General features: G+C 33.6%; 1 protein-coding gene across 3 annotated transcripts in view; it reads right to left on the bottom strand.

The window, feature by feature from the left end:
- The window catches only part of LOC145259121 (nucleolar protein 4-like), a 1685616-nt gene that overhangs the window by 1561 nt on the left and 1659704 nt on the right, over nucleotides 1–24351 (bottom strand). For all 3 annotated transcript variants that reach the window (XM_080116807.1, XM_080116798.1, XM_080116813.1), the window contains one exon: nucleotides 17371–17902. In XM_080116807.1, coding sequence (XP_079972933.1) covers nucleotides 17371–17902 — 532 coding nt within the window. The remainder of the gene's footprint in view (nucleotides 1–17370; nucleotides 17903–24351) is intronic.

The following is a 24351-nucleotide window of genomic DNA, read 5'->3' as shown; positions in this document are numbered from 1 at the left end:
ATCTGGAGGTGAGGATAATTGAGAATAACAATATGTAAGATAATTCCGTTTTAAACTTTAAAAAATGACGTAGAAACGTATGGAATGCGTCAGACTGCTTTAAAACCATATTGCATGAATCTAACATCAGTTTTTTGGGGTAGTATAAAAGATTAAATAAATGCAGGGAGTCTGTGGAAGATGATGAGAGGCGTGGAATGAGTAAGGAAATCAGAACACCAAGGTTGATTGGCCAAATAAAGAATTTCACGGATAAAGTACGTCGTGTGTCTATAGAAAAAATAAGTGCACTCTTTGATGTCATTGTGGGAACTGTGTATACGGTTATTCGTGCGGAACTGAAAATGCAGAAGATTTGCGTGAATGCATCCGTACACAACTCCATCCTTGTCACAGACTATTTGACCAATATGGGCATGAAGACAGTTTCTCACCCTCCCTATAGTCCAGAGCTTGCTTCCTGTGACTTAGGAACTGTCATTATGAGATAATTGAGGAGATAAGAGGTTGAGACGAGAGTCATTGACATGCTCGCGCAAGACGATTTTCGATGATCTTCCCAAATTCTTGGAATGGTACAACGTGCATTGCAGCCGGCTGGTCTAATGGTTATTGTACTGTACTCACTGTCTTTATCTTTTGATTTAGATCTCAGCTCGAATATTTTATTGAACTTACAAGAAGTTAACTGTTTAGAAAATACAAACTACTAGCATTCACATGTCTGAGTTTCTTTCAGTTTTTTAAAAAGTTTTTTTAACGGAATTTAACGTTACGTTTAATAACAATGATATTCATGAAATAATTCTACATGAATTAAAATATAACATTAAGGCTTATTTTACCACCGGGCAACGCCGGGTGACCTGCTAGTTAATAATAAACCAAATAAGAAATTTTAGACGCAAACAAAAACGAAGTGAATGGATCCATGTTCTACTAATACTGGGTAGCATAATGTCTACATAATTGCAATTTTTTTTAAATGTGTAATATTTACGGGAGTATATAGTAATCTTTAAGTATTAAACACTCATCCGCAACAAAGAAATATTTTCTGTAGGTCATGTAAGTACTGGTTTAAATCATAAGACTGAAATCGACACATTGCCTGAGTATCAATAACCCTGCTCGCATATCCCACCTTCCTGTGTCCGGATACTTTCCTGGAGTTCCTTCTGTTGCTTTAGGTCTCCCCCGCCTCATCTCAGCCGTGCGTGGATCGAAATGGTGACTAATCTGAGATCATAATGATGATGACTCAAATATCAAGCTCACCTCGAAAAGAGGGAACGAACATGGGTCAGATCTCAAAACCTTGTCAGGTAAGTCAGGCGGAAACAGTTAGTAAATGATGATTTAGATGGCAGGGTAAGGTCTAATTGCCGGCAGCGGGTTCAGCCAGAATTACCGTGGCTACAAAAATTCCGGTTGCCTGCAGCAGGTCAAAAAGCTTCCTCCGCAGCAGTGCACACATATACACACGCACACACATGCACATACATATACTCTCAAGTAAATAGATAAAAACAGAGAGAGAGGGAGACCCTTTTGACTATACTTACTTAGGGAGTTATTCAAGGCAGAAAATACACATGGCTAATCATCTCTTTGCTCCTATTTCATGGAAATAGTGTAGGCACAGTTATAATTATTAGCTTAACATGTGCAATCTGACCTCTGGTTTTAAATCTCATCGATGGCATTACCTTTTGTTGTTAAAACGTTCTGAAAATCTGTTCTACCCCAACTATTAGTAGAATTATATCTACATTGTAATTAATATCTGACTATTTGTATTCTGTATTAATTCTAATTAATATTTGGCATATATATATATATATATATATATATATATATATATATATATATATATATAGTGATACGACTTTTGTTCCTTAGAAGCGCTGGGTGAGTTTGAATGAAATAAAATACGCACAGTATACGTTTGAAGACAAACCAACGCATTATTACTATTAATAAAACTCCACCAGCGCTTCTAAGGAACAAAAATCTTAACGTGAATGCCGCGTGATTTTCTGTGTCAAAAATAAACAAAAGTTATATTCCATGTGTGCTACGAACGTTTTCGATTTTTGTCGAATCATCTTTAAGTTACAAAAGGAAAAGAAAAGCAAACAACAATTAAGAACGCATAGTTGTTTTTGTTTGCAGAGAAATAAGATATTAATAAAAAAAATCAGTGCTCGTTAAGAGGTTATATAAATATATATATATATATATATATATATATATATATATATATTATATATATATATATATATTTCATTAGAATCGTACAAAGTGTAAAGCGTAATGTAGTGTCGGTCCGCAAGGGTACCGAAAAGCAAAATGCCGTATATAGACTCTTGTACTCTTGTATTAAACATTGTAAACAATTGATCGAAGCTAAGCAATCGCTGCTTGTTGTGTTAGGTATACTTCCCCCCCCAAAAAAAAAACAATTAAAAACAACTTCGATGAAATTTGCAACAGAGGTCGCTACCGAACATCAGCTCATTTGCAGATATGTAGCTATTTACGGAGAATCCACGCAAATTTTTTATTATTATTAATAAAACAGCTATTTGATGATATTGTTAATTACTCCTTATCTCGTCAGCAGTGATTTGTAGTTCAATATCATTAGCTTTTAGCTCTCGTCATAAAACTTGTCTTCATGTTTCTTTAAATATCATAACATGAATTTGCATTAGTATTAGCATTTAGTTCTTAACTCTCAACACGAGTGTATATAAGGATAAAATATAGGATAAATCAAAAACTGAAAACCATAATATAATGTTTCACGCACACACACATATGTGATACGTGGGCGATTAATGGCTACAGAAATCTCCCTACCAGGAGAATTCTTATCGGCATATAATTGGAGTTGTCCGGTTATTGAACGAATTGCTATTACTGCGGTTGTTGTTTTGAAAACTTACGCAGATTTATTTCGTCTAATTATTTAAATAAATATATATTATTTGGAATATATATTAAGCTAGTTAATATAAATTGATTACAAAAATTCAAACCAATATTTTTCAAACGTGCTTCATGGACAGTTGAAAGTGATTCATAAAAATTCTGATTATTATTATTAGAACCGTGTGAACTAACTTATAATTCTTTGGGCGAACACGAGTCTGAAATATCACGTGTTTGGCTGACGTGAATGTTTAAACTATTTGATAATTGGATGTCTAAGCATGGACAGCGTGTGTGTGTGCCCTGAAAACGTTTTTTACGGATTATTTTACATACTTATTTAATCATTAAAATAAATGTTTATATGTAGAAGCTTATTCAAATTAAGAATAAAACAAGCAATCATGTTTATATTTATTTGTGGGTGACTATAATGCTCCTCATCTTGAGATGAACATATTGAGAAGTGATACACGAATTACCATTAGCGTATAAGCGATGCTCTTCGCGTGAACAAATCGAGCTTAGATATTTCGGACGATGTCAAAACATCATTAAACTCACGACTCTCTCAGCAACGCCGATAGTATAAAGGTTAGGAGCCCTGACTGTCATACAGACGGTCGAGTTTCAATCCTGGCTTGATGTAGTTGCACTGATGAGCTGTGAAACAGAGAAACAGTACTGTATGCGGATGACATATATGGTGTCCCAATAAAATGCATAGTCTCTAAATTACCATAAAACCAACATTTCTTACATCAAAATATTGTGAACAAGTATAATTATCGAAAGTGCTCAAAATATTGGGCATTATGGTCCATGGGCAGCTGACAACGCTCACTGATGGAATCGAAAACGATTTTGATCAGTTCAATTGGAATGTTGACAAATCTTTTTTCAATGGTTGCTTTCACTTCATTCATTGTAACTCGTTTTTAACATGCCCCTGCGCACCCTCCCCTCTCTTAAAGATAAAAATCTATGAGGGGGGGAGTCAAATCAGTTGAGCGATGGCAGTACTCTATACTTCCTCTTCGTCCTAACTATCTGTTTCCTAGGTGACTAACAAAATATGCTCCTACGTCGTGATGGTTGTGGGGAAGTGCTTTATCCTGCTGGAATGCTATTTATTCTAAACATCTCTTGGAAACGTGGCATAGTGCATTCATGTAGCAAGTTGAGATAATTTAAAGAGTGGATACATTTTATTGGGACACCATATATATATATATATAATGTACATGAAAAAGGGGAAGTTACAGCAGAATGTGAAATTAATTGCCTATCATACATTACAAACATGGAATGGGTTTGTTGTACTTTTAGTGGAAAGAGAAATGTACAAAGTTTCATTTTGCATATAAACTGATGGTACTCTCTTACACAAATGTTGTCATCGGATCATTCTTCATCATCATTGTCCTTACTATAATCTTAATCAATATCACGTTTAGAGCCGTTTAATGTCATGATAGCACAATCATAAAGACTAATAACACTAGCTGTTAATCAGCAGATAATTGTTTCTGAATAAATTGCCTAACATTAAGATAAACGGATTATTTTGAATTGCATTGTGATAAGATATTCAAATCCCGATTTTTCATCACCAAAACTAATTGATATTATCCTTCGTTACAATTACTTAGCTAAATAGGCACGCGATACAATTATTAGAATACTCAACTAACCTATACCCAACATGCCTTAGAGACAATATAACATTTAATTATTATTTAAATTTAACTTTTTTTTTAAATATGTACATTAAAGAATAAAATGAAATATGTGATTTCTTCTTAACGCAGTTATTTTGTTTTCGTAGGGTTTTTATTTGATCAAGCTTACCAAAAGGTAGAACATTGAGTATCCATTGCAAACGTCTGTAAACTTTGAGTTTTTTTGTTTTGTTTTATTTGTGACATGTAATTCTGAAAATGTCTTGAATAATACTTTTTTATTCTCTTTGATTTCTAGATATATTACAGAAAATAAATAAATAAATAAATCTATTGTTAAATCTCGATATGAATCATAAAACGACGAAACACGTGTCCGTAAATAATAAAATTTCGTGTGCGCCCGTATGCTTATCACGTTGAGCGTTTAGGAAATATGCATTTCCGTATAAATACTTGAATTCGTTTCAAATTGCCGCAAACAAAAATAAACAAATAACATATACGCGGTTTATTTCAGTACTGGTGGAAGTTTTCCCAGTGGAAGACGTCAGGTTCCTGACATTGCTATAAGTTGTAAAAGGATACACGTATATACATACATACCCACTTACATACACACACACACACACACACACACACACACACACACACACACACATACATATATACACTCCCTGCAAGAATTGCAAAAACCTAACGTCGGCATCTGCCTTTACTAGGATATACATTCGACTGAGGGCCGCTTGTTTATTTCATTCTTCCATAGAACTTCTTCTTTTGGATGAAGCTGGTTAAACTCGCATAGGGTTAGTTGCGTTTTAATATATATCTGAGCGTGTGAAAGTAAGAGGAAAGGAGATAGATGCATATATCTTTAGACGATAAAAAAGATGTACGTTGTCCGCCAAGTGTAGCTGACAAAATAAGATGGCTTGTCTGCAACACACACAGTTTCATCTTCACATGTAGTGATATCGAATTATACCATTTTATCGAAACTCGCTTCTATGCGATTCAATCCATCCCATTCTCTAGAGTTTGAGATAATTGACCAATAAGTGCTTTGCCCGAGAGTAAATATATTGGGGACCGATTCTTTCTTTTGCTTTCTCTTTTATTATTCTTCGAACATTGTTTTTGTTTTATTTATTTATTTTTTTTTTAGTAATATGTGTATGGTTTAGTGGGTGTGAGGATAAGATTCATTATGTCGTGGTGCGGGCGATTTCATTCGATGTTAATCTGACGGGAAGGCGATATTGTTTTGTTTCGGGATTGGTCGTGTTGATACTTTCGTCATATCTTATAGACAATATATAAGGAAGTGGTTTCCTACCTTAAGCTTTGTTGCGTAATAGGAATGTAAGTTATGCATACTTACAATCAATGAAATATTGTTTTAATGACGTTTTATGTTCCTAATATCAACGGATGGAAATTTTCAGATATTTATTTTTTGATAATGCACTTTTGTGTTGAACATTTAATGCAAACTGGCGTTCTTTCATCGAGTCATATTTCTTGTGTTCTTTATAATTTCCTTGTCATCTTATTTCTTCTACGTCTTCCCCCAATTTCTTCTATTTAAGACAACGGAACTCGTAAGAAATATACACTTGACGATGGAACAAATGTCGGGTTTGACAATGCTAATATTATTGGATTACGATAGTAAATCGTTGGTTAGAATTTGTATTATTCATATTAATAACCGTTTTATTATCCTATCCGATGGCTCAGTAGACGGGAATGTTTGTGTTGTGTACATATATACACTTAAGAACGAATAAAATCGTATTTATTGTGTGTCTTTTGTCATACGATCCGTAAGGTTGTTAAGGAAAATACAAACGTTGATTGCCATATTATTATCGACACCTGAATATTAAATCCGGCACCGAAATTCACGAACTGTGATATTGGAATCAAGGACATGCCCGATTATTTTATAAGATAAACGCATCAAAATCGAACGAAATATTTGCCTGCATGTAATCTAAACTTCATATCGTAATAATAAATACTTGTTCAAACTAGTGCTATATTATTGGATCCCTAGTTCTTTATTACTATTGCTATATTATTGGATCTCCTATATTTACCTACTTTTTCCAAGAGGATAATATTAAGTTGAGTCGGGTTGATGACTATTGCCGATGAGTTGAGCCCATACTTAGACTAGTCACTTAGGAAGTCCTCAACCGAATTCTTCTAAGCGCTTCGCTAAATCCATTGAAAGGCGGACACTACAAGGCTGACGATCGAACGAAGAAAGAGACGCCATTACTAATGCTACAGACCGGAAGCAACGCACTATCGAGGTTATCACAGCTCTGTGTGTAAGGTTAGTCAATGAAACGATAGATTCAGTCACGGCCACATGTCTCTCTTTCCTTCTCTATCTCTCTTCCTCTTTCTTTTCGTCCCATTCTATTTAAGAAGTAATCTGTAATAGGTCCAGATATATACACACACATCGAGTAGGGAACCGTACAGATCATAAGGATATAAGTGTTTTCTTTTTCAACTCACAAATAAGATATTGGTTAAGTAGGTACTCTAAACAGTCCAATGAATATGTTCATGTATTAAGAGTGTAAATCTATTTCTTGCAAGAGTTGCGTTTACAGTTGACGAAATTTCAACCTTATATAACCCTTCCATGACTTTTTGACTAGGAGCAATGTATCTGTTCTAATACTAAACTCCGATGTTCCTGCACTTAGTAAGGCAATTTAGCGGCAGTTGTATATTCCTAATGTTAAGAATTCACCTCGTGACTAAATTCTCTCTCGTGGCGAGACAAAGAGTTAAAAATAATATTTACTAGCGGAACCTGTGGGAATTCTTCAGCGGCATCTTTCATATGTAATATATTGCTTTTGGGCAGTTTTGTATGTTCAGCCTGAATTGAGACTCCACTGTTTTTGTAGCCCTTTTGTTAAAAGTGTAAATTATGTCCCTAAGTAATTTGGCTAATGTAGGGTTAAACATTTATCTGTTTATTACCGTTTATCTCCATATCCTTATAGAATTTTGTGACTTATTTCCATTGTATGGACGCCGGGCGCGAATACAAACCCGACGATATCATACCACTTTTAGATCGAACAGATACTACCCTTGGATCCTAGCTAGAAAACTAAAAAGATATAAGTTAATATCACGTACGGCCCAAAAGCGACATCATTGTTTTTAATTTTTTTGCATTGCCTCTTTGGTGATTGTAAGATCTTATTTATTAAAAACGAAGATAGAAAGTGAAAACATACCACGAACATTAAATTATCGTATCTATATACTAATTTAAAATTCGTTGTATGTTACCACCTTCTATGCTCGTTTTTAATAAATAGGATCTCCCGGTCGAATAATTTATAATCTGTAAACAGTGACACACGTACGTACGTTAAGGATACTACGGTATTATAATATGTATTATATAAAATGGTACCTTTACATCACAGTAATGAACATCTGTGCCTCTAAACAGTAGTGTTTTGTGGGATAAAATATAATCGCGTACATATATGATGTATAAGCATAAATAGGTGCACCTCATATTAGGGGATTATTAGGGGATTTCCTGTACAAGTATATAATATCGTGTCAGCAGAAAAAAATGTCAAAGTGGTCAATCGTAAGCCATACAATAGTCAATGTAAATTATACTATTAAAATACTATACATTACTGCCATTTTTATTGGTATCAAACTTTTGTCCGTCTGGTCAAACTGGAATCTACCAATCTACATATGTTCACTAAGACTGGCGCCCTAACACGGAATTTTCCTTAATTCCATTATGACCGCATATGCGAAACTTTGTACTGTGGCAAAAAAAGAGTTTCCAACTTTGCCCGGTCGTAAAATATGCTTAAATAAGATAGTTTTATTTGTCCAGATTTCGTATATCTTATTATAGATTTATGATTTAAAAAGTAAATATATATATATATATATATATATATATATATATATATATATATATATATATATATATATAAATATATATATATATATATAAGTGCCATCAGCTACAATCGAAACCGGAAGCAAAACTGTAGCATTCAAAGCTCATGACGTTACCACTGTACCAATGTGGCAAGTATATGAACTGGTTAAAAATGAAAAGTAAACTAAGATGAATGTACAAAATGTACAAAGATTTTTTCTCGATTTGGACCTATACAAACTATTTCAACCCACAAAAAAACGATAAAAGAATCGTCCGTAAAAAATCCAATCATTTGAAACACCTAGCACCACTCTGCGACTTTTAGTTTAGGAAGAGATAGTTCGAAAATATGGAGAAAGCCAGACAGACATATAGCCTTTTATATATTAGATTTTTAACTATTACATCATTTCTATTCTCATCTTGATTGTTATATTGAAAACGCTTTCTTCTTTTCTTCTCGTGGATCTTTATGAACTTGACATACTAATAAGTAAAATATTGGGAATCATTTGTATTATTCTTTATTTCAAAATTGAAAATTACAGAAATTAAAATTTACGAATGACAGCATTCTAATAGTGTTTTATTCTGTTGGGAAACATAAGGCCACACAATTTCCCAACTCGTTCAAAAGCAAGAGGAAATTTAGTTTTCCTGAAACTAAAAGAAAAGGTAGACAAAGAGAATTGTTGTTAATTGTATTCCTAATTCATATTTAATTCGGATTAACTTTTTAAAAAAATGACATTTTAAAATCGGATTAGAAGAACGTAACGGCGAATGAGTGGCTGGCTTGTGTCGTGCTGTTTGATTTAAGACAAAAGAATCCATCTCTACATGACTTCTTGCCTGCATGTGTACGTGCGGTGATGTGTTCTCCTGTGCCTACCTGCGTTTTTATATACGGAATGACGAAGCGACGTGAGGCGAGTTGTAGGAGAGGCTGCTCAGGGCGATCGTCAGCTATATAAGAAAGGTAAACGAACAAACCTCAAGAGAAACGCGGACAGATCAATAATACTGAGAGAGGTGACTAAGTAAAGTTATACAGAGAGGCGGGAGTGATTTATTAGAGAGAGTAAGTGAACGAGAGAAAGAGAGAGGTGGGCGAGACGGACGCGGATGGCGGGTGAACGAGGTGCGGATAATTACGTCGGGTTTGAGTCGCTTAATGGTTGGTGGCAATAGACAAGGAAGAAATTGATAAAGAGACATTTATTGGCTGTGATAGAAGAATCAGGACAGATAAAATGAAGGGGAATAAAAACCGTGTCTAGGAAGTTGTACGTCGAGTACAAGAAGCTAAGAAGTAATATGAATAAAGAAGTACTTACTAAGATGTAAGGAATATTCGCTAAGTTCGAAAACAAAGCAAAAGAATACAGAATATAATGTTCGCAGCCTTGCCGACGAATGTGTAATTTTACCCCGCGTTCTTGTATGTATCTCTTTATCTCTTAGCTAATCACGTTAACTCACCGTTCCTATAAGATCACCGATGGTAAGCGACGTTGGTTTAGGATTACTACTTCTAAAATTGTTGACAATTTGGGAATACCAGGTTCTATATGTTCTCTCCTATTATCACGACAATGTTTACAGTTGAACTACTCATTGCTGCTGGAATCGTACAGCGGTGTGGTTAGGGATAACGCAATCTTTGATTGACAATTACATGCGCAGCTACCCTTCCAGGAGTTATCCGTTGTCTCTCGAGATTAAGCGGAGCCTTTTGCTTCATCTGTTAGAAACGCCGCATGATCAGGATTCATCAGGTCTTCATTTCTTAGTTTCTAATTAATAATTAAATAAGTTATACCTATTACTCATTTATACTAATGCGGAAATAATAGGATACGGTAGTCTACTGGTTAATGACACGTACTGATGACCTGGGTGTTCCAAGTTCGAATCCACTTCCACTTAGGATGTTGGCAACCTTCTCGTGGTTCTTTTCCTGAGTATTTGATCCTTTTCTATAAAGAATTCTGACTAGCAAAAATATCGAGAAACCAATGTCAACAATAGAATTATTTGGATCTATACGATGTGATGATGACTCATTTCATTAACACGTTGAACAAAAATATGATCTCCCCTTTTTTTCTTAACAGAGACATCAACATATACTGTGAGTTATTTTCTAGCAAAGTAAAGAGAGCATACGTTTTTTTGCGGCACTCTTGGCAATGTCTCTAATGTATTTTGTTGCCCTGGAATGTAAAACCAAGTAGTTTAAAGAATAGTCTCTCAGATAGTGTTTTTTTTGTAACAAAAGCAGAAAATACATATTCACTACACTGGGGTTGATTCATGCTTAATAAAATTCTGTTGTTATGCATTTGAATGTAAAAATTAGAGAAAAACAATATGGCGGCGAACGATCGCTCCATGAAGAAAGAGAAAAACAGACACCACTTCGTTACTTGAACATATTACGTATAAAAGATTCATAAAACAACATAAATACCGAAAGAAATATGCAATCAAAAAGGTGTGAAGAAATTAATATAAGGTGGAAGATAGATCTTTATAAAGACGCCCTCATCTCTGCCGCATAAGAAAAATGGGCGAATCTGCAGATAAGAACATCAGCAAAAAAAAAAAGCGAATTGAGGAAGAATAGAAAAAGAGGATCATCAGAGCTTTAATTGTCACACCTATAAATTAATATCTATCGATATAAGTAAGATTTATGACATGAGAATTTTTTGATCGAATGTAGGGAAATTAGTTATCGTAGCTAGGGCTGTGGGGGTGCGAGCAGTGATTGGGAGTGGAGGATGATAAAAAGAATTGGATTTAAACAGGAAAGCGGAAGAGAAGAAATATTTCAAAGGAAAAGTAATAATAATAATAATAATAATAATAATGATAATATTAATAGTATATAAAAGAACATTTCGTATTTTTGTATCTATATTTAAATTAGTATTTTTTACAAACATCTTAATGCTAACTTATCATTAGAATCATTTGTGTGTGTATATATATATATATATATATATATATATATATATATATATATATACAGAGAGAGAGACTGTATATATATATATATATATATATATATATATATATATATATGTCTAATTTGTAGTATTCCGAATTATGCTGGATTTGTATAATTCAGTAATCGTTCATATACCAATAAATTTAAGCCAAACTGAGATGACTTAAACTGTAAGCTACAAAATTATCATATTTCATAATTGAGCATTCATATACTGTTTTAACAAAAACCAAGACTTCAAAGAATGGGTTGATAGCAACAAAAAGTGTATTTCATTGTTATTTACAACTATTTCAAGACCATTTGGACAAATTCAAACAATATGTCGTTTGAAAATTTTTCACAAGAACAGCCTTTCTTCAGTCTTATTAAATAAAAAAAAAACTTTAGCAATAAAACATGGAAAAGAAACATTTCCTTTATAAGGAAAAGAAAACAAGCGAATTCACTTTATTTCTATCGCATCTTTGCAAAGTACTTTTTTAATTTTATATATATATATATATATATATATATATATATATATATATATATATATATAAACAACGCCGAAGCTCAGACAAATCAGGAAAACCACTGTTTAGTCTCAAGACAATGGTTCCGCCTGTAAGGGTAGCTGCGTTAGTAATTGTGAGGCAGTACAATTGCTCAGACACTGATTCTCTTTAGAAATCGTTTATATTTGTACCGAGAAGGAAAACTAATAACTAAGTTCGCACTATGCACTTTACTAGAAATGATTTTAAAATAATGTGAATCTTTACAGATAAATATATTCACACATAATCAGATATATTGAACTTAATATTAAATTCTATGACGCCTGATCGTTGCAGTCAACGAAAACAAACCAATTTATTTAAATTTGATTATACCTGTCACACCCACATACATATATGTATAGATTAACTATATAGAAATATATATATATATGCATGTATAATGTCAACCACTTGTCTTTTTAATAGCAAAATTTCCCCTATTCCACGAAATTGCTAGTCCTCTCGGTTTATTGTCTAGTATTGAAGTCATCATATCGTTTAAATCCGAATATTCTATTGTAAACATTGGTTTGCTTGATATTTGTCCAGTCAGAATTCTTTCTAGAAAAATATCGGGTAGTTTCATGAGAGACCTCGGGAAGGTTGCCAACATTCTAAATGAAAGTGATTCTGTGGAACTTGTCGTCAGTCCCTATCACTAACCACTTTACCACTGTTACTACCCTTATTTTTTTTTTTTGGTCTTCCTAAATGATTTCCATTGTCATAAAGTGTTCGCATCAGGATATTGGCCAGAACTTCCGAAAATCAATTGATATAATTTGTTATCTCGCAAAAGCTCGTGAAAAAAATTGATTTGATTTGACACTCTCGAATCATACTACATTTAGATTAGTATCTCTAGTTTCAGTAGGTTTGATTTTAATTCTAATTTATCTAGGGTTATATGTGTAATTGCAATCGACCGTTCACGCATTTATAAATATTAAAGAGGGCTTAGAAATATCAAGACCAAATTTAAAAACAGATCTGCCAGCAATACTATTAAAGACATATCCAACATTGGTGCAATTCTTCCGCTCAGAAATTCTATGACATTGCTAACCGGACAACGTACTGTTATTGTGTTAGACATAATAATAACAAAGAAGGCGAGAAAAAAATCCATAAAAAACCTACAACGTCCTTTCTGTGCGCTTGTCTGACTTCAGACACGTCAATCAGCTTGGTGTGTGTGTGTGTGTTTTTTTTTTGTTTTTGTTTTTTTGTTTTTTTGCTGTATATGCTTGCTTGTGTTTAGGATATGGAACTGAAATGACGGGTCTATTTCGAAACTCGGAGCCATGTTGCTAGGGTTGATATACCATGCTGACAAGACTCCATTACCATGCTACATTTATCAGACATGAAGGCCTTTTGTATTTCCGACGTTATCCTCAGACCCTGCCCCACAGTAATCATTATGAATTAACGGAGACGAACATACAGAATGTGTTTGACGAATGTGTGGTTACAATTTGTTCATACTTATATCTAGATGAAGTACTCGTATACGTTAGGTCAGTTGTATTATTCATCAGCAGCAGCATGACCAGCATCAACAATAAGTACAAGAACAAAATAATAATAATAATAATAATAATAATAATAATAATAATAGTAAGATATCATCAAACGTACTGACAAAAAACTAGACTGGTACCGCACAGAATAATCGTGAAGTGTCAAGGAGAGTTCTATCCAAATTTCTACTGGGAGAATGCAGAGAGAACAGTAATCTTCTGTGAGACTTACTGGTTTTAGTTAGAGAAGACAAGCAGTTATCAGTTACGAACACTGTTTTGATAACACAAAATAGTTTGCACGAGTCATAAAAAAGCAAAGTGAGGTCTAATATATATATATATATATATATATATATATATATATATATATATATATATATATATATATATATGCATGTGTAACTATATATAAAACAACTTCGTTTTATGACATGAATTAATATAAGATATATTTTATGCGGAAATGTTTAGTATTTACTTCAACAGTGCTCAATACATATATAGAGCTTAGTAGCAAGTTATGAAAATATATATATACGCAGAATATTCCGTTGTTCATCCTCGCGAGAATTCATCAGGCTTATGCATAAGTGTGACGAATTCTCACGAGGATGAAACGCGGAATGTTCTGCGTAGCTTAATTGCCATATATATTTTCATAACTTATATATATTTACTCCTTATAACCAGGTAGATCTTTTTATATTGCGATAGGTTTGTCTTATTATTCAAAATTAATTTTTCCAAGTGAATTTATTACTAATCTCTCTCTCTCTCTCTCTCTCTCTCTCTCTCTATATATATATATATATATATATATATATATATATATATATATATTTATATATATATATATATATATATTTTACATAAGCATTAATGGCACAACATATGTATGAGCATGTTTCGGTCAGGCAGTTTCAAGTAACTAGTGACCTCTTAAGTCGATATTGCTTATACAAATATTCGGTCAGTTTACTACCTGAACTTTTGTATGAGCAATATCGCCTAAGGAGGTATCTACTTACTTTTAACTGACTAACCGAAAATGTTCATAAATGTGTAGCGACATATGTTTGATATAAAACACAAAGTATATCTTTCTGTATTGTCTACTTCTGTATTGAGAACTCTTGTATTAATATCGTAAAAATTTCATTGGTTGCTGTACATCTGAAAAATATTAACCTGCAATTATATATATATATATATATATATATATATATATATATATATATATATATATATATATAAATATGGCACGTAATATGAATGAATGGTATACGTCTTTGCAGTTGCGGTAAGCAGGGGGTTTTTCTACCTCAATCAGTGCAAAAGCATGAGCGGGTCGAATGGCGCCACTAAGTCAACTTCCGGTGCACGACTAGACATACTTGCTAGCAATTTCTCAGTAAAAAAGAAGAGACTTTTCTTCACACCGAAAACTCCCACCCCGCCCGACTTTAACCCCGCCTACCCCGACCTATTGTCTACCAGATTTCGTCTGCAGAATATCCGGAGTACAATAAATAAAACAAAGAGAAGGGCCACTGTTTTGTTCGTGTCTATTACCTACGTGTCTAGGCCTTAGAAGCTGACCCAGTTTTGCGGAGACCCCCAGTGCCCGCGATATTACCTCGTGCGCTTGGTATTTCGCTCCTCTACCCACACCCTACCGTTGCATATTACTATTGTTTAAAGACCGCTTTTCTCTCTTGTTACGTCCCAATATCTACATGTTTTTTTTTTAGTCCAGTACGCTTTTTTGAGAACTTAATACGTGATTGTATTTTTTGTATTTCACCATTTATGATCGAAAACATACACACGCAATAAAAATATTAATAATAATAATAATTGACCCAGCAGACCTATTACGTCAGGTGCTTTCCATCAAATTGACCCTTTGACTATGCTCACTAGCTTTGGTGTAAAAAAACCTACCCTTGAATGAAATATAAACCGGTGTTATCAAAACAGTGAAGTTTTCATAATAATGGTAAACGGCTATTGCGGTAACGCAAACTTATTTGTAGGGCTTATTGAAATTGGTGGTGAGTACTGAAAATCTGCTAGAGAACATTATATGTTGTTCTAAAAAGAATTCTTTATGATGGCCTGTATAAAAACTTCTAGTAAGTAGTAGTAGTAGTAGTAGTAGTAGTAATAATAATAATAATGATATAAACAGTTTACTAGAGTTTTCGACTGCAGCTCCGCTGTTACACAACCCTAAAGATAGAATAGATGCTATAAATCTGTCAAATGTATATGTAAACTGTTCACTTATCAAGGCACGAAGGCCACTCGAAAATAAGGGTTAATTAATGTAAGGTGATAGTGAAGTAATCACTAATGATATAAATTATGTAGACTTTAATTATTTATAAATGCGGCTTAGCAAGAATTTGATTACATTGGATTTGAAAACTAGCATGTTGTATTTAGCACGGAATAAGCCAGCAGAACAGTGTTCCTTATGCGAGCAATTCTGGGAAAGAAGATTTGTTCATAGAATCTTCGGAGTATGTCATATGTGAGCGGTCACCTGATTGCCTTGTTTCAAGTTGGGGCTGATGAATTATCATTGATGCCCCGCCGCATGAGTACCGTTAAAGGTTTTGTCAGTAAAACATGTACGAGGCGCCTACGATAAGTTTCCAGACATTTTTAGTATGAGTACTTTTTTTTGATAGTTACCGCGCGAAACATTGGCCCCGTTCGAAGTAATCTCCTCCGGCTGCAATGCACTTCTTTTACCACTCTAACAACTTCTGTAGGGCCCCATGGAAGTCCTCTTGGTTGAGCGTGTCAATAACCCTCGTCACAGCCTCTTTTATCCCCTTTACTGTATCATAACGACAACCTCGTAGGGGTTCCTTGAGGTTAGGAAATAACCAAAAGTCATAGGAGTATAGTCTGGATTTGAGCAAACTTGGATCAAATTTCGCGCAAATCTTCCACATCTTTAATTTCTCACGAATTAGGGTCTGTAGAGTTCGTATTAAACATCCATTTATTGTCTATAGAAACACACGACGGTTCTTATCAATGAAATTCTTTATTTGGCCGATCAACTCTGTTGTTCTGACATCCTTTCTCCTCCCGCAACTCTATTCATCATTCACAGACTTCCCGCCTTTTAATCTCTTATGCCACTCAAAAACTGATGATCGATTCACCCATGATGGTCTAAAAGCAGCCTGAAGCATTTTATACATTTCTGTGGCATTTTGAAAAGTTTAAAACAGAATTTTATTACATATCGTTCTCATAAGTGTTCTTGTGCCCAGCATTTTTTAACATTCACCAGCTCTATCAACCAGACTTTAATAGGGTTCACTTTAATTCCTAGTGCAGTTTTTTATTTGCACCTTAAATCATGAACATTGGACAGTCGATTCATAAGAAAGCTATTCAAGGCACTTCGTATGAAAAACTGAAATAAGTTATTGTTCGTGTTGTCGAAAAGATATAAAACAAAAAATAACAAGTGTTATGCAAAGAGTTGTAGTTTTTGCGCAACAAAATTAAGATGGCAGGAGCAGGTGCTCTTAGAATGTATCCATATTAGATTTTATGGTATATTCTGCTGAATCCCACTTGAAAGGTAGTCCTTTCGCGAGAGCTTTTATCGACAAAAATCAGTTCTTCTCTTTGCTATTTGTCAAAATTGAAATAAAAGAAATGGTCTGTCACTACTTACCGTTTTGCACTGAATTGTGTTGGAGTGGTGTATGTTGAATTACTGGCGGGTGATGGTGTGCGGGATGCTGGTAGCTTGACGTGAAACCCGGTCGAAAGATACCATTACTGTTGGTGAAGAACGGAGGGTGGAACTCCGGTGGTGGTCGAAACGTTGGCGGTTGATGCCGGATAAAATCGTTTCCCCCTGTGGCCGACGCCGGCGACCGGTCGATGCTGGCCGTTTGGGACTGCGGCTGGCTTGACTGGCTGAGCGCATGGGCTGGGTTCTGGCCTGTCGGGGTCTGGCAGGACGGGGTCACATTGCCGCCGCCACCACCCCCGCCGCCTCCTACTCCACCACCACCTCCACCAACGCCACTGCTGCTAAGGTTAACGCTGGCACCGTTGTTAGTGCTATTGTTGTTGCTATTGCTGCTGCTGTTGTTGTTGCTGCTGCTGTTGTTGCTGCCGCCACCACCAACCCCGACGCCACCACCACCACCGCCGCCGCTTCCGCTAGTGTTGTTGCTCATTTGTTGAACTGCACTTGCCTGAAAATAAGTAAAACAAAACAAAAAAAACATTACTATCACTGTTAATTACATGACGACAGATGAAACTCGTACTGGCGACCTGCTTTAGAAATATTAATGCAGAAGGAAAAATATTATAGTGTCAATTATGGACATACAAAGTCAGACTTTAGAACTAGAAGACGTTTATATACATCTATATGAAAAATACAGTTTTAAAGTCTTACTGGGTGTTATGAGTTATATTTGTTATAATGGTAAACAGCTGGACATTTTTACACTTGCGGAAAATACTCTTGAATAGATTGCTGGAGTATATGCAAAGAAAATAGTAGAAACAAATGATAATGAATCTATTTATATATTACAATAGAAACGTGCGAGCAGGAAAACTAATATGGTTAAGCTTAACTATTGAAAAGTAAAGGGCTAGTTGTTAAAACTGGAAAAGAAAAGAACACAATATTCTAGTTAAATAAATAATAAATGTATAACTTAAAATATTGCAGCATTAAGAATTGATTATATAATGTTAAATCGAATAAAAAGATATTCTTAATGCTACAATATTTTATATTATAAATTTATTATATTTTTTCACTAGAATATATTGTCATTTATTTTCCAGTTTTCACAAGTAGGCATTTACTTTTCCATGTTTAAGCTTAAACATATAACTTGTCATGCTCGCATTTTTATATTGTAATCCATGATTTTTCCAGGCTTCCTGTAAATTCACTTGTTCTTTGCTTAATTTGGGTCTTATATGTTGCCCTCATAAATATAACAAAAACATATATAATAACAATGTGCGGCGCTCGTGTGCTTTCAATAAAATCCCCTCAATCATCTCCCTTTCATTCTCTCTTTTTCACTTGTTACTTCTCTCTTGGCAAGAATGGTGAATTAGTAGCAATAGTAGTCGCTGTTGCTATGGAAAGCAGTCATAAAAATCGTCGCTCACCTTACGTTTTCTTTTACGATATTTAACACCAGTAAATTCATCATAACTTTTGTTTTACTGAACGAAAATTGATTTCTTTTTTCACAATATAGCCGATAAGGTGATCTATGAACTGTAAAAATTGTTTGAAATTTGGTCGAAAAATGAGTGAGCAGTGAAGCTTTAAAGCAGTTCTAAATAACTAAAACTACCACTTAACCATATATCCGAACACGGTAGTGCTTGAATGATATATGTAATTCAAATATATAACTACAAAATATGTGACTCGGTAGAATGCCCATTAAGCCCGATTGATATCAGGAAATATATTTAGTTGGCAGTTTCAGATATTTATAAAGATAAATAAGCAACATCAAATATTAGTCAATTGCTTCTCATTATCTGTCTATCTTGCACTCATTTTCTCCCTTTCATTATTCATTGAGGGTTTAATAGAATAACTACATGTAGTGATATTCCATTTTGTTTTAATGAAATATTCCAATGGAATACTCCAGTTTATATTGTGTATAAAATATGAATCTTGGTTCAATATATCTTAAAAAAGAATGTTCATGGTAGGCATTGGTGAGTTACTTACAAATTAAAGCTGATTAGTACAATTAAATCGGAAGTTGTCTTTTAAACATTACTCAATTTTAAAACTAAGCATGCAGTTTGGTTAAAATATATATGAAAAATATGAGGGAGACAAATTGACCTTTACTACAAGAACAGACATTTTCTCAGGCAAAGTTGCCTGAAGAAGAATAAAAATCCCACTGATTCCAAGAAAAAATGTTAATTTATAAAGTTTGATGATTTTTTATCATTTTTAACACATTTTAATGGAGTTTAACTCAACAAAATAGATATTTTCTCATCTCATAAGGTCACACATCAAATCTGCACTTTTAATGTTTAGTTCATTGTAATGCACTTTCATTGCTTTAACCTACAGTTAGTTTTCGAACCCTTACACACATTAAAGAGTCCAAGATTATCTAAATATTATTTACCTCTCTTTGGACAAGGACTCCGACTATTTTTTTTTCTTTTTAATAACAACCATTCGATTTATAGTTAATATACCTTTTATATAAATCGTTTATTTCCGTGGGAAGCATAATAAACGGTCGATAGTTATCACTTAATATACCTGCAAGTGCTTCGTAGCTCACCATCTGTTCATTTCTTTGTTTCTCTTGAACTCATCCGTCGGTTTTTTTAATTATTATTGCTTTTCTTCCAATCCCAGCATGAGATGCGTTTGCATTGTCAGTCATAATTATGTAACACTTGTTTCATTTATGTAATAGTGTGGACCCTAACATACGAGATTCCCGTTACGAGAAATTCGAGATACGAGATGGCTTCAGAGCAAAAATCCTCCCCTACATACAAGAAAAAGATCCAAGTTACGAGTTTCCCGATGCAACCGCTAGGTGGTCGAGTGTGTCATATTTCACTGTCTCCTTAATTGTGCCATTTTAATTCGAGATACGAACTTCATCCGGGAACGAATCAATCTCGTATGTCGGGGGTCCACTGTATGTAATTTTATTGCAGGTAAGAATTGAATATCGCCTTATATAAGAATAAGAATTGAATATACCATATATAAGAGTTAATTCCTCTCCTTTTATTTAAAATAGAATCGATCTGATGTTTAATGTTTTTGAACATGTGTCAATAGGTATTACATTAATACATAGCAACATGCGTATTTATACAATGATCATTTGAAATGTAAGGCCTCCTGCTTTCTAACAAAAGAAAGTTTAAAGGCCACAAATACAAGAGTGTATCGTTAAAACTGACGTCGTTTTGTGATTATTTTTCTAAATAATCACCACTATTCTCAATTTGCTTTTGACAGCGATGGGTTGGTGGTTATGCATGTGGGAGCTCGGGCACGTTTTGCCTGCTCAATTCTCTGTCAACACTCTTAAATCGATGATCAAATCTTTTAACTATGCTGACACAAACTGACTCGGCTCGTTAACGTTCAAGGGGAGACAAAAAGTATTGATTTGTTTATTTGTTTTCTTTCAAGGAGAAATTTAATGACACATATCCGTTGCCATGACAGGATTTGGTTTCTTTTAGTCTCACCCTGTAAATATCTACAACAGAGTGTTGAATATGTCTGCACATCACACCAATGCAATTTGCAATGACATCTTATCAATTCGGTCGGAATAAAAATTAGGAGGCATTACATTTACAAACGCACTCGTATATGCAATAAAAAAAATGCGCATATTTATGGATTGAGAAATAGTCTCGATTTAATTATGAAGAAATCTCGTATATTTAACGACATTTAACGGCATAAGAACAAATAAGACGCATATGTATTCAATAAAATAGCATTTCAGCTGACAAATTAAATTTTCTTTCACACTAAACAATTTTCATATGTTATTGTTGTATCGTGTTATTGGCAATATAAGAACATGCTGAACTGCACTTTCTTCTTAACAATGACTTCGTTACTTTTAGAAACCGTTTTTTTTTTTAAATAATACTCACCTAAAAATAGCATTTACTGATAGTGGAACTTATTTTAAGTAGAAGGCTATAAAAGGATTAAAAAAGGATGTAGCCTTTAAAAATGAGTAAACAAAAAAATCTTCATTTGATTGCTTCGGACAGTGTTTATTCACTCATTATTTGTAATTGTTCTCATATCAATTAATCCATGAAATAATAGTATGTGTTAGTTATAGGTAAAATATATCTTCGTCTGTTGGTTTTCAATATATTTTACACATAGGTAGAATCATGACAGGTATAAACATTCTCGATCAGAATAGACATGAGAGTAACGATAATAATTCTATAAAACTGCAGCAGGATATATTTATATAACTGTACATTATTATTACCGAATTAAAGTTAATCCGATATTTTCTTTTTTTGTTCTTTCTTTTTTTTACTTCGAAGTGCTATATTTTGGAATTCCTACTCTGTTTTCCGCTTTCCTCACTGTATTTACATGTTGAAATTTAAATTTAATGCGAACAGACATCTCGCTTTTCAACTTCATATATACTGCCCCGTTAGACATTGTCCGAAATAGTAGCCCCTTATACCTAGTTGACATTTGGGGTGAAGAAAAGCAGGATTATAGTCAGTATAATCAATTAAGACGAAAAGCATATTTCTTTTATCGAAATTGCAGGATGATATTCTTCAAAACAATAAAACATTCGTATGTTCAGCCATTAAGTATTAAAGATGGTTGGGGGAGGATGGAATTTATCGAACAATATTTCATTGAACAAATATATCGTTTTTTTTCTTCCTTACGTATGCAACTTTCTTTGCTCATGCCATTTGCTGTTCTTTTGTCGTCCTTTCTTTCTTTGGTATAATTGACCTGTTCATTGATCAGCTGAATTTACTATTATGCAAATAAACTGATACGTTATCTAAATACTTGATCTTTAAATAAAGATTTTGCTCATGAATCTACCTATACAACGAGAAATCTATTATACTGCTATTACGTAACCCGTGTTTTTAGTTCCTTTTTTATTATAAAGGGTAGGGCAGAGCAACTTGTTTATTTTGGGATATCACTTAAAACAAAAAAAAACGTTTCTCTGTCCCCATCCTGTATATTGTTGCTATTGTATATTGTTCATACTTTATTTTTCTTCAAATGTGTCTACACCAGTCTCCTACGAAAACCCGTATAGACAACAAAACGCACGGTGACTTTCGTGGCTCTAGAAGTTATACAAGATGAACGTATTGCGTAACACCTTATTTGAACGGTAGCCTTTACAATAGGGTATCCTGATTTCTGGATGATGAGAATGATTTTAAAAAATACCCCATTTGAAGCAGGCTCAATATCATAACATGTTACAAGAAGTGAGTAAGTCCTATATATTTGCTTCGGTTGTTAATATAATACAAATAAAACATACTGGATTGAGATTAATTTAATACTGCCTTTATCTACAATGATTTATTCTTTTGTGATAATATTAAGTATCGTGTAAGGACATGTGTTACACTTCGATCATAGCCAAAATACCAAAAATAAGTAATATCTATAAAGGTGCATGTATGTATATGTACACCGATATATATATTGTGTGTGTGTGTATGGGATTTCTTTCATTATTTAGGATTAAAAATTCGTCTTACATACCTTTTTTTTAAATAAAAAAAGCTGTTATTACATCAGTTGTGAACCTTCCGCTATAAATTAGCTTATTGTATTGAGAGCGTCTGAAGAGGCAGAATCTATATAAAACTTTCATGTGGGTTCTTCTCCAACAATTCGTGATATATTTACGCGTCAATCAGCCGGTTCTGCTGATCGTAAAATGTATGTATATGCCGCCATAAAATCACGTCTACGTCATCCTCTCTTCTCTAAACTTTGATAACGAGACCTATGTCTGCATTTCAAAAACAGAAAGCCTCGCGCGATAATAACTAAATTCTCCACTTTACGATAAAATCCTTTTTTTTTTCACGTTTGACAGTATTTCAAACGACATTAACACTTGAGGATTTAAATAAATATTAATGAAATAAAAAATCTTTAAAAAAAAGTTGATCCATCAAAACGCTTAATGATCTCTTCTTTCCTCTGCTATTGCGATAATATTTTTGTTTAATCGCCTCCCTTTCCATCTTTCCCCTTGGAAATGCATTCTAAAATCATTACATCTTTGATAGCTGTTTACCAATTCCTTTTATATCCCTTATTTACTAACCCCTTTTTTCACCTATGTTTCTTTTTATTCTCGACTAATTCCATCTATCCCTCCCTTTTTCCAACTTAGTGTCCTCCCAACCCTTAACACCGCTTCTAGAAAACGAACCTGCCTCCATTATCTGCATCCTGCGTTATTTTTTGTATCTAAAAATGAACTTTCTCAATATGAAGCAAATATATATATATATATATTTTAATATTTTATTATTTTTGCATAATGGCATCTGAAAATTATTGAACGAAAATCTTGTATGAATTCATATTTTTTTAGCATTTTCCATTTTCCATTTATTTTTTATTTTACTTTTTTACTAATTTTGCTTTTCTTATTTTCGACTTTATTTTCAATGTTCAATTTTGTTGTTTTTTTTATGAAATTAAAATGTGTTTTCGTTAAGGAGTACACGAGCGTCTTAGATATGTGCATAAGCAGTTTCCATGTACACGTATACATGCACGTGCTTATGCGGATAATGATATAGGATCTTTATGTTATAACTTACGTCGAGTAAAACTTATTGGTTATTTGTATATTTTTGTAAGAGTGCTTGCTCAAATTTCGATTCGCTTCGGTTAATTTTTAAGATCACTAACCGAGACTAAATTTACTTTCTTGTTCCTGTTGAATAAGTTTCGAAGATGAAATCTCAAATTAATCTTCATTAGAACAGAAGGCTATCTAATAATTATATAAAAAGAACATTTTATTTTTTAATTACGCATTAAAAATCGGCCAATTAAATGTTGAATTCATTGTAAGTAATTCGAAATATAGTT

This window comes from Euprymna scolopes, chromosome 3 (assembly GCF_053919585.1).
Source record: "Euprymna scolopes isolate OS-2025 chromosome 3, ASM5391958v1, whole genome shotgun sequence".
NCBI lineage: Eukaryota > Metazoa > Mollusca > Cephalopoda > Sepiida > Sepiolidae > Euprymna > Euprymna scolopes.
This window is presented reverse-complemented; position numbering and strand designations above follow the sequence as displayed.